Source organism: Primulina huaijiensis, chromosome 9 (genome assembly GCF_012295235.1).
Source record: "Primulina huaijiensis isolate GDHJ02 chromosome 9, ASM1229523v2, whole genome shotgun sequence".
Lineage (NCBI taxonomy): Eukaryota > Viridiplantae > Streptophyta > Magnoliopsida > Lamiales > Gesneriaceae > Primulina > Primulina huaijiensis.
The window spans coordinates 19,137,254-19,148,229 of NC_133314.1; the positions used below are offsets into that span (position 1 = coordinate 19,137,254).

General features: G+C 37.2%; 1 protein-coding gene across 4 annotated transcripts; it reads left to right on the plus strand.

Moving 5' to 3' along the window:
* Positions 1-1,128: 1,128 nt before the first annotated feature.
* Positions 1,129-10,690, plus strand: LOC140984201 (K(+) efflux antiporter 2, chloroplastic-like). Of its 4 annotated transcripts, none has more exons than XM_073451452.1 (21): positions 1,129-1,344; positions 2,047-3,690; positions 3,874-4,045; positions 4,167-4,257; positions 4,504-4,640; positions 4,749-4,808; positions 4,911-5,030; positions 5,290-5,358; positions 5,515-5,580; positions 5,811-5,900; positions 6,102-6,206; positions 6,314-6,442; positions 6,711-6,920; positions 7,454-7,603; positions 8,306-8,359; positions 8,491-8,549; positions 8,837-8,903; positions 9,007-9,183; positions 9,340-9,396; positions 10,098-10,172; positions 10,299-10,690. In XM_073451452.1, exons 2-21 carry the CDS (start codon positions 2,126-2,128, stop codon positions 10,419-10,421), a joined length of 3,576 nt encoding a protein of 1,191 aa, XP_073307553.1. In that variant the 5' UTR covers positions 1,129-1,344; positions 2,047-2,125; the 3' UTR covers positions 10,422-10,690. The 4 variants fall into 4 exon arrangements, with proteins under 4 accessions (XP_073307553.1, XP_073307554.1, XP_073307552.1 ...); XM_073451453.1 differs by having other exon boundaries at positions 2,121-3,690; XM_073451451.1 differs by lacking the exon at positions 1,129-1,344 and adding an exon at positions 1,411-1,438 and having other exon boundaries at positions 2,121-3,690.
* The last annotated feature ends 286 nt before the right edge of the window (positions 10,691-10,976 follow it).

Sequence of the window (10,976 nt, forward strand, 5' to 3'; positions counted from 1 at the left end):
ATCAAAATTTACCTCGGGTTCGGTCTGGAGAGCGGATCTTCTAATCTTCACAGCTGATTGGATCAGTCAGAATTTTGGGCTCTGCACAGACAGAAATACGGTTAGGGGGCGCCGGAGTTTTCCGGCGTGACCCCTCCGATGATTAAGTAAGTCCGGTGAGCAAACTTAAGGAGAAGAGACATATTAATCTGAAGTATGCAAGAGAATGTGAGACAGTAAAACCGTAGCACATACCTGATATTTATAGAGGGAAATGATTAGTTACCTTGTTAGAGTAGGACTCCTGCTGAGATAGAGTCCTACCTGAGATATGAGACTTCAAACACTAGGACTTTACCTCAACGGCGGCTAGGACATTTGCCTTATCTTGATTAGATTCACCCGAATCCCGCATTTATCGAGACCCTTATCTGTTAATGAGAATATCTTCATATACTCCAATCGCGTCAGGGCTCGAAATTCCCGACCCTTTGGTGGGCTCGAATTTCCCTGCCTCTTGGTGGGCTCAGATTCCTGACAGTGCCAAGGTTGTGGGCTTGGACTCCGGAGAGTGCTAGGGAATGTGGGCTTGGACTCCTAATAGTGTTAGAGAGTGTGGGTTAAGGATTGTTTTGATATGGGCTCGGATCCCTGATAGGGCTAGGGGTCCATATTGATGTGGGTTAGGGAATATGGGCTAGGGATTGTTTTGATATGAGCTCGGATTCGTCCAGACATACCAAATTTAGGGACATCAACATTGTCATCTCAAATGATAAATTTAGTTCCACGTAGATTAGATTAACATAATCATTAATTTTAACCTAATTTTTTTAGTTAGGGTTTTGTGACTAGCATTTTTGTTATGGGAAAATTGATATTTTCGTCTTTAATGTTTTGCTTTTTATAGGTGATTATTTCATTTTTACAGAATATTTTGGTTATCTCGGAGATGAATATAAAAATTGATGTATATGTGACAACATTCTAATTAAACAAAAAATAAAATAAAATATCAATTTAATGTAGTGATTTGAATATTTATATCCTCACCTGCAAAGTACCGTTCGACATGGTCAAAAGCTAAAAATGCACGGACAGGTCACGCTCACGCCTTCTATTTATTTTTTCCTTTCCAAAAAATTAATTAATTTATATAAAAAAAATTCTGAGTTTTTAGTCTTTTGCCTCCCCAAACGGAGAGGCGCAGACGGCCATTCACCTGCCATTAGATTCGCGATTCAGAAAAGACAAATTTCGAAGCTCAAAGTTTCTTCCGTTATAACGTCCGTCTCTTTCCTCTGTCCATTTCTTCCCCTTGGTTAGTTCCGCCTCCATTTTCTCCTCGGCACCATCTCTTCATCGGTAAGTTGCAATTTCTACTCTTCATTTTAGCTCGCGCGCACGCATTCAGCGTTTTTTTTCAATCTCTTCTGTGGGGAAATTATGAAATGCTTAGGTTCGATTTGATTCCGGTGTTTATGTTGTGAATTTAGTGGAGTTGATTTGTGCTGCCAAGTGTTTGTTACGAGGTCGGTGAGAGGTTAATGCTTAGTGCGACTTGGAAATAGATCGTCGATTGTTGTGTTTGTGATCTCTAGAAGTTTACACGTGATTCAGTTGATATATTTGCTTACATGATTTTGATATGTGTTTGCATGTGATCAGTATCTGTGCTTCATGCGTGAACGAGTATAGGTAAACGTGACTATTCATCTGCTGAAGCGTGTGCTGAGAGAAGCAATTACACTTAATCCTATTTAGGCATGGGTACCCCCGGGCAGACCCAAGGAGTGCGGCTAACAAAGTTCTAGCGTAATTTTTAGAGAAATGGAAGTTTTATTCGCAAGTACATTAAACTGGCTCTTTGTTTTCAGGCGAGATTTTTTCTTTCTTTATGATTTGCTGCTGAGTTTGGTATACCGGGACATTTTTTTTCTTTTGTTGGTTACAAAGGAAAATATGAAAGAAATGTTTGCTTTGGGGTAATGAATTGTTATATAGCTTAGTTTGATTTTTATAATTTGCCATTTTCCATGGAGATATTATGTTTGTTGTTTTTGTCAGGTTGATCTCAAGCTTGAGATTATTGTATTATTGATGTGAATTTCCTTGATGAATATCTACTCTTTCCAACATAGGAGTGATGGACATCGCGTGTAGTGTATCTAGATCAAATGTGATTTACGGAGTTGAAGCTGTAGATTTCAGGGAATCAGAACACTTGAATTTGACAACAAATTTGAAGTACGGTCGCTGTAAATTTTTTGGAGATTCAAGGCTTCTGTTAAAAGCACATTCAGGAAAGAAGCTGAAGAAAAACATTAGATATTGTCCTCGTGCTGCTAGTCCACGTTTTCTCGATGAAGACACTTTTTGGTTGTGGTGTCATAGATCTGTTGGCTCTTCTTTTTATAGATGTGGAAATATTTTTAAAACTCCAAGGCCTGTCGGTTTGTCACAGTGTCAGGGAAATGAATCGGTAGCTTATATATATGGAAATGGAAGTGATGTAAAAGTGGGTGAGACTGGAAATGCTGAGGCAGGCTTCGAATCTATCGCCTCCATGGAAATATCAGGGGAAGGAGTGGAGGCTGCAGATTTGGATGAACTGAGGGACCTGTTGGAGAAAGCTGTAAAAGAGTTGGAAGTTACACGCAATAACAGCGCAATTTTTGAGGAAAAGGCTCAGCAAATATCAGAAGCTTCTATATTGTTGAAGGATGAGGCTGCAAAAGCATGGGGTGATGTACATGATGCCCTTAGTAATGTACAAGAAATTTTAAATGAAGAGGCTTCTGCTAAAGAAGGTGTCCAGAAGGCAACAACTGCCCTTTCTGTGGCTGAGGCTAAACTCCAAGATCTTATGAATTCACAGAAAATTGCAACTGAAAAAATTGGTTTTCCTAAATATTCTGAAGAAAATGATTCCGAGTTTGAAATTGAAGGGGAAGAATCAAGTGAAGAGGAAGCACTCTTGGCTGCACAGCATGACATAACAAAGTGTCGAGAACAATTGGTAAATTGTGAGGCCGAACTCAGAAAGGTTCAAAGCAGGAAAGAAGAGTTGCAGAAGGAAGTGGACAGGTTGAACACGGTTGCAGAGCAATCACAAATCAAAGTTTCTAAAGCAGAGGAAGATGTGGCAAACATAATGCTTTTAGCAGAGCAAGCTGTTGCTCTTGAACTTGAGGCTGCACAACGTGTCGATGAAGCATATATTGCACTACAGAGGGCAGAGAAGAACATTGATCTTTTGAGTCTCGCTGCAGTGGATTTTGAGCAAACTGTCACTGATCTGGTATCTTTAGAAAGTCCTACAGATGATGCTGTTGAGAAAGATAGAGAGGTGCAAACCGAATTAGTGGAGATACTTGAGCTGAAGGAACATATTTTATTGGATGAGAGTGAAAAAGAGAGTGAAGAGTTAAATGCAGGCTTATCAGAGGACATTGAAGCAGATACGGAGAAGTTAAAAACTATTCAGAATAAGATACAGGAAATGCAGAAGGAATCAACTAGGGAGAGTTCTCCTTTAAGCACTCCCAAAGCATTATTGAAGAAATCATCCCGATTCTTTTCTGCATCATATTTCTCTTTTGCTGCGGATGGGGAAGAGTTTACCCCAGCTTCAGTTTTTCACGGTGTAGTGGAGTCTGCTCGTAAGCACTTGTCCAAGTTGGTCGTTGGGTCACTGATTGTTGGAGCAGGGTATGCTTGGTATCTGTTGGAGATTTTCACTATTTTGTAAAAATAAAATTAGTTACTAAAATACATGCTTGAATTTGTCAGTTATTTAATAATAGTTTGCTCTGATGGACATGGTGCTGCTTCTGCTATGTGTATATGGTGGAAAAAATGCTCAAATTACATATGCTTCTATTTTAATTACAGAATTACCTTATACATCAATCGAGGTGAAAAGATCTCCCAGCTATTTAAGCAACCAGACATAATGACCACTAGCATTGATGAAGTGTCAACTACAGCAAAGCCTCTGGTCAGGAAATTGAGAAATCTTCCTCAGAAAATGAAGAAACTAATGGACATGCTTCCTCATCAAGAGGCATGACTTCAGTTGACTTGCATTTGTATAATTTAGATTAAAAACTTGACATTCAAATTGTCTGTATATGATTTTGCACTATTTGGTTTCTTAATATGGACTGCATCTATTCTTTTTTCAGATAAATGAGGAGGAAGCCTCATTGCTTGATGTGTTATGGTTACTACTTGCGAGTGTTATATTTGTTCCCACATTCCAGAAAATCCCTGGAGGTATGTGGAATTTGAGTATGTTTTCTCCGAATTCCAGTGGGCCTAGCGAATATGGAAAGGGCAGTATGATAATAGTATGGTTCATGCATCATACAGAAGCCTGTTTCTGTGTTTTCCTTGGCTCTTTTCAGGCTCTCAAATGTGCTTAAAAAACAGTAGATCATTTTTATGATGTCCATATTCCACCGTGAATTTTAGATCCAATAGTTGCTACTGCTGGCAAATCTTTTTTCTGTTGCAATTCAGGCAGTCCTGTCCTTGGATATCTAGTCGCTGGGATCTTAATTGGTCCCTATGGTCTCTCTATTATTCGCAATGTACATGCAACTAAGGCAATAGCTGAGTTTGGAGTTGTCTTCTTGCTATTCAATATTGGCCTTGAGGTAGATCCAATGAATTTTTCAAATTCAAATTTTGTTAAAGCATTCACTTTCCACACGTTACAGCCATATGGGAATAGGAGATGACCTTCACCTTATTGTTTCTTGCAGCTCTCTGTTGAAAGACTAAGTTCAATGAAGAAATATGTTTTTGGATTGGGCTCTGCTCAGGTGATTATAAACTCCATAATATTGTAAATTTAATTTTAGGACTGTCTTTATAACATAACATGAGTCCCCTTTTCATGACTTTGCTCACATTAACAAATGCAGGTCTTGGTCACAGCTGTGGTTGTTGGGGTGGTTGCTCGATATGTGTCTGGGCTGCCTGGTCCTGCTGCAATTGTCATAGGGAATGGCATTGCATTATCTTCAACCGCGGTTGTGCTACAGGTAAACATCGCAGTATGTGCTGATTTTTTTTCCCTGTTTTGCATTTTAGATGTTTGTGCTTTTTCAGTCTTGTTGATGTTTTTTCTCAATTACAACATTTAGTTTGTTGAAAATTTGGGACAGTTTATGCTGCTTCTCGTTATTCATTTTAGATATCATGCTTTTACTCTTAATGATTTTTTTTTTCATTTAAAATAAGCTGTAAGAGCAACTCTTAGTGCCATGAGGCATATCAAATGTATCTCTGGGATATTTATAGGTACTTCAAGAACGTGGAGAGAGTACATCACGGCATGGGAGAGCTACGTTTTCTGTGTTACTCTTCCAGGTATTTGTGTACCAATCTTGTAGAGTATACATCCTCATCTCTCTTATCTCTTTCTTACTATGCCTATGTTTATTTTTTGCCTTTTATTTATGGATCTCCTTCTAGTTCTTCTGATATTTGTTAAGCCGTCCTTTTATGCAATTTTATTTATTTCAGGATTTGGCAGTGGTGGTTTTGCTTATACTAATACCACTTATTTCACCGAGTTCATCCAAGGGAGGGGTAATAATTTTCTATCACTGTTATTTTTCACTCAGCTGAAGAGAAATCAATGACATGACTTTTAATTTTCATCCTATGCCGTTGTCCTATAGTTCAAGAATGTTATTGGCACGCTTTATTTGGCATCACGCATATTGTATGGTTGCTTATTCAGTTGTAATGACCAGAAACATCTGTTATTGCACTTCAATTGATGATGCTTGATAAGCAATATCCCTATGGTTTTTTAGGTTGGTTTCCAAGCCATTGCTGAAGCTCTTGGATTGGCTGCTGTGAAGGCAGTAGTTGCCATCTCAGCCATAATTGCTGGAGGACGATTGGTAAGTATCGTAGTTCTTGTAGATGCTGACAAAGAGTTACTCCAGATTGTGGAATATATGCTTTCAACCAGAGTTATTTTCAAGGAAATTTTGCCAAATCTTTACGTTGGACATAATTTTGTGCCTGTTTTGCGGTTTACGGAACCTTCGATTTTATACTATTCTAAATTAAACGCATTCCATCTTTCTTCCGTTGTGCAGCTGCTTCGCCCAGTTTACAAGCAAATCGCTGAGAATCAAAATGCAGAAATATTTTCTGCGAATACACTTCTAGTCATCCTGGCAACCAGTCTGCTAACTGCCAGGGTGGGAAACTCCTTTTATTTTTATTAGCTGTTTCTTTTTTTATTAGTTATCATGGTTGCATATTTGTCCTAAATATGTTATCAATGTCATTCTTTATTTGCAAACAGGCTGGCCTTTCAATGGCTTTAGGAGCATTTTTGGCTGGCTTGCTTTTGGCGGAAACCGAATTCTCATTACAGGTTGAATCCGATATTGCACCGTACCGTGGTCTCCTATTGGGTCTATTCTTTATGACGGTATGCTTTCACCTTCTCATATTGATTTGCTGTAAAGTCCATTAGCAATTCATTTTCCATCAGATATTGGAGATTTTTGTTAGATACTTAAAAAAATGATTGTTATCTGATATTGTGCACTTGCATCTTTTATTGCATTTGGTTATGTTTTGTCATGAAAATGATTCTATTGCTTATAATTAATTCGAGATTTCTAAAGTAAAGTGAGTGCTTGAACAATTTCTTTATTTTTTTTTTATCACTTTTAGAAAGTTGTGTGTATTTACAGGTTGGAATGTCCATTGATCCAAAACTTCTAGTTTCAAACTTCCCAGTTATTGCCGGATCATTGGGGCTTTTAATTGCTGGGAAGACCATCTTGGTTGCACTTGTTGGCAGAATATTTGGTATTTCAATGGTATCTGCGATAAGAGTTGGCCTTCTACTTGCACCTGGTGGAGAATTTGCATTTGTAGCATTTGGTGAAGCTGTTAACCAGGTTTTCCTTATAATTTACACCTGTGGCTGTTATTATGTTGCTCAGATCTGATGTCTTGGCTAAATCAAATATTCACACCAATGTCATTAAATCTTTATTTTGCTAGAAAATAGTTTCAGCGGAGTACTGCTTACTAATTGAGAAGTACTCTGCATTACGTAACCCTTGACTGTTTTGTGAATCCTAATTTAAACTGTACTTTGAAGCCAGTACCGTTGAGAACATAAGCAGACCATAGTGAATAATAAAATAAAATTGTCACTCTCGCTCCTCTTTTGGTTTTGGATGGCAGTGTGTGTGTGTGGGCTTCTGTCCTCCTTTTTTGTCCTGGTTGAATTGTTACTGTTCTTACTTTTGATGTGAACCAGTGTAGATATAGTGCTTTTTTAATATATTATTTGCAATTTGTTACTAGAGTCTAATTAATAGGGACATGTTGCTGCCAAGTCAGATGAGATATGAAAATCAGTGCAGATCGTTACCATTTATCTAAATTTTAAACTGATTGTTTTTTTATTTGGCCTTATTGGCAGGGTATAATGTCTTCCCAGTTGTCATCATTGCTGTTTCTCGTGGTTGGAATTTCAATGGCTCTCACACCATGGTTAGCTGCTGGAGGCCAATTGATAGCTTCTCGCTTTGAACTGCAGGATGTTCGAAGTCTATTACCTGATGAAAATGAGGTAAACTGTGAAAACCTTTTTGTTTCTTTGTGCACTCGTGTAGAAGATGATGTTGTTAACTATCCTAGGAACTCTATTCAGTATGTCTTAGTGCCTAGATTCCTTTGAATGATCTTTTTTCATTCTCAGCCAATGTACCCCTCAATTAGTCTATTCAGATCAAAAGCAAGATTTAATATCTTTTATTTTCCTTCTATTTTCTTGTCTTACTTCAATTGAATGTGGTGAAGCGGTATCCTCAAACATGTGAGTTCAATCCTTATACATGAACAATTGTGTATATTTGATAATTTAGTTATTGCAGATTGTCGAGGCTGCAGTTAAGTGATAGTTTTTATGAAGTTTTTATTGAGTAACGTCTGGTATAATTACACCGACTGTGGTTTGATTTTTTATTGCTGATTGGTAACATGCATGAGATTCATTGTTTTTAATCTAAACCTTGTGGTTCCACAATATACTCTTCATGTAATTTCCGTAGATGAAGAACTGCATGAACAAGGCAATTGAACTTCTTTTTCATTTGTCCTCTTGTGTATAATATGCTACGTGACTTGGTTTTCACACAGTTAAGTGAATGAAATATTCCTGCTTTTGGTGGTTCTATGAGATTATTTGCATGCCATTATTTTCTTTATGTCAGCAGATGCATGTTAATGTGTAGTATGAAATGCTCTGTTTTTTTCTTTCTGATATTTTCAGACAGATGATCTACAAGACCATATAATTATATGTGGCTTTGGACGTGTTGGTCAGGTATTATAAACTTAAAATCCATGCATGGTAAAATGCTTTCATACTATGGACAGTATCACCTACCTAGAATGTGATCCAAATATTAAGTTTCTGTCACGTAAGTAGATGTTTTTTTGTCTTTAATCTTACAGATTATTGCCCAGCTTCTTTCAGAGCGACTGATTCCTTTTGTTGCTCTTGACGTAAGAAGGTATGACCTTTTCCTACATGGAATTATCTGCTAATGTGTTGATTAGGAAAATTCCATAGTTCACCATTAATTTTTTTTATGCATTCGGAGTTCGCTCATTATGATTTATAATTTGCATTTAGTTTTCTATTTCCATGGACAGTTTTTAACAATTTTCAAACAAAGCGTGGATATTTCGTTGGTTAAATATTTGAATTTCTCTTTTAACCAAAAGCACTAGTCAAGTTGGATAAGTAGGCTAGCTAATGTATCTTGTAGATACTTATCTTTAACTTTCAACATTCCAGTGATCGAGTTTCTGTTGGACGTGCACTTGACCTTCCTGTATACTTTGGTGATGCGGGTAGTCGAGAGGTGACTGAGAGCATGTTCTGCAGCACTTAAATAAGATTAATCTGATCAGGTTATTGAGGGGTGAAAAGGCATTTTGTTACTTCCTCTCATTTTTGGATGTCAGGTCCTCCACAAAATTGGTGCTGAAAGAGCATGTGCTGCTGCAGTAACTTTAGATAGTCCTGGCGCAAATTATAGAGCTGTCTGGGCTTTAAGCAAGTATTTTCCAAACGTGAAAACATTTGTCCGTGCTCACGATGTTGATCATGGCCTAAATTTAGAGAAAGCTGGGGCAACTGCAGTATGTTTCTGTGACTTCTTTTCCTGTGGTTTATCTTTTCTTCTTGTTTTAACTACTAGATAAGTTTTAGGGTTAATGATTTGGAATCATTTTCCTTCTTGTTATGCTCTTTTGAGTAAAGTTTGCGTATTAAGAGTTGCTAACTATTTTTAACAGGTTGTTCCCGAGACTTTGGAACCTAGTTTGCAATTGGCAGCTGCTGTCCTTGCACAAGTAAGTAGATCGACATTCACGTAATTTATTTAACTTCACCCGTGTTTGAAATGAAGATGAATTTTCTTACATTTATTGTTTCGTTAATATTTCAACAAAGCATGTTCTTTGAGTATTTTGTTCCCACCTTGGACTAATTTCTGGCCTTTTTCTTTTCTTTCGGGTTTCACTCAGGGAAGAGAGACGGCACTACTTTTTAATCACTTGTTACGTACTGTTCTCGGATCCCAGTTCTTATTTTTTGTTCCACGCTTACTAATGAGATTTATTGTCTATTTTTTTTAAAAAAGAAAACTCTGATAAATAGACCCAAATTTAAAAACTAGAAAATTTCACTTGGCGTGACTAGATTTCGGTAGGATTCCAAGCTTAAGTACTACTTCCAGATCTGCATACAGTCCAACACTCATGTAGACAATTTCACGATCATAGTTTGGTCTGACACGACGCTTGTTGAAGATGCCCCAACAACATTTTGATAGTAGAAGTGATTGTACTTTAACACTGCTTGTCATCGTGTTGCAACACTGGTCTATCCAGGTTCGAGACCGATAATTTTAGGTGGTGTTTGGCAGTTAGCATGTCGCATATTGTTGTCATTTGAAAGGCATGACCTGCTCTTGTGACGACCTTAGTTTTAATCGTATGACATTGTTGCCTTATTATACGAGTGTAAACTAATGAAAGAACCTTTTTTTCAGGCCAAATTACCAACATCAGAGATAGCAGCTACAATCAATGAATTCAGAACCCGCCATCTCTCCGAGCTCACAGAGGTATCAAATAGCACTAATACATGCAGTATTTTAGTTGAGGTTTCACAACCTAACATATATACGTTTATGTGTGTGTCCATTGATTTAATATATGCATTAAAAGTACCTTCCTTTCTTCTTACACAGCTTTCTGAAACGAGTGGAAGCTCACTTGGTTACGGGTTTTCCGGAACGATGAGTAAACCTAAATCTCAGCATTCTGATTCTTCGGACGAGAACCAACTACTTGAAGGAACGCTAGCAATATGATTCTCCCCGCATTATGCTTTAGTACGGGAGGAAAAAAAACCAAAAGGTATAGTCAACCTGAGACTGAAATGAAGGAAAAGATATGGAAATTGTACAGCATTTTACCCTAGAGTTGAACATTTGTACAGACATAGTATCAGTGGTTGCAGGAGACACTGAAAAAAGATGATGGAAAGAATGGTAAAACTAAGACTTCTTTCCTTCCCGTAAATTTTGGTATACAACTCTTGGCATTTGACAACCAGGAATTACGTTCCAGAATTAGTTTGTTTCGACGTTTGATTTCGGGTTCTTAAGTTAGCTAGGCCAACATCATGTTTAAGATAAAATTAATTCTTAACATGATCGTCTTTTGGGTAAACATGTCTTGAGGTAAAATAAAATGAAGAAAGTTACTGGATTGAGTTTGGAATAAACATTTGATGATAAAAATAAATTGTTTAGTTAATTATATAATTTCTTTTTATATGAAATATTATATAAAAATACATTGATATACATGCNTCTAATATTTATAATACGAATTAATACAAATGCTTCATTATTAAAATTGAC

Bases quoted from the DNA above. Each gene is read 5' to 3' on its own strand.
- LOC140984201 (XM_073451451.1), top strand. The intron at 4,809-4,910 runs GTGATTATAAAC...TAACAAATGCAG, and splicing joins TTGGATTGGGCTCTGCTCAG to GTCTTGGTCACAGCTGTGGT. The intron at 5,901-6,101 runs GTAAGTATCGTA...TCCGTTGTGCAG, and splicing joins TAATTGCTGGAGGACGATTG to CTGCTTCGCCCAGTTTACAA.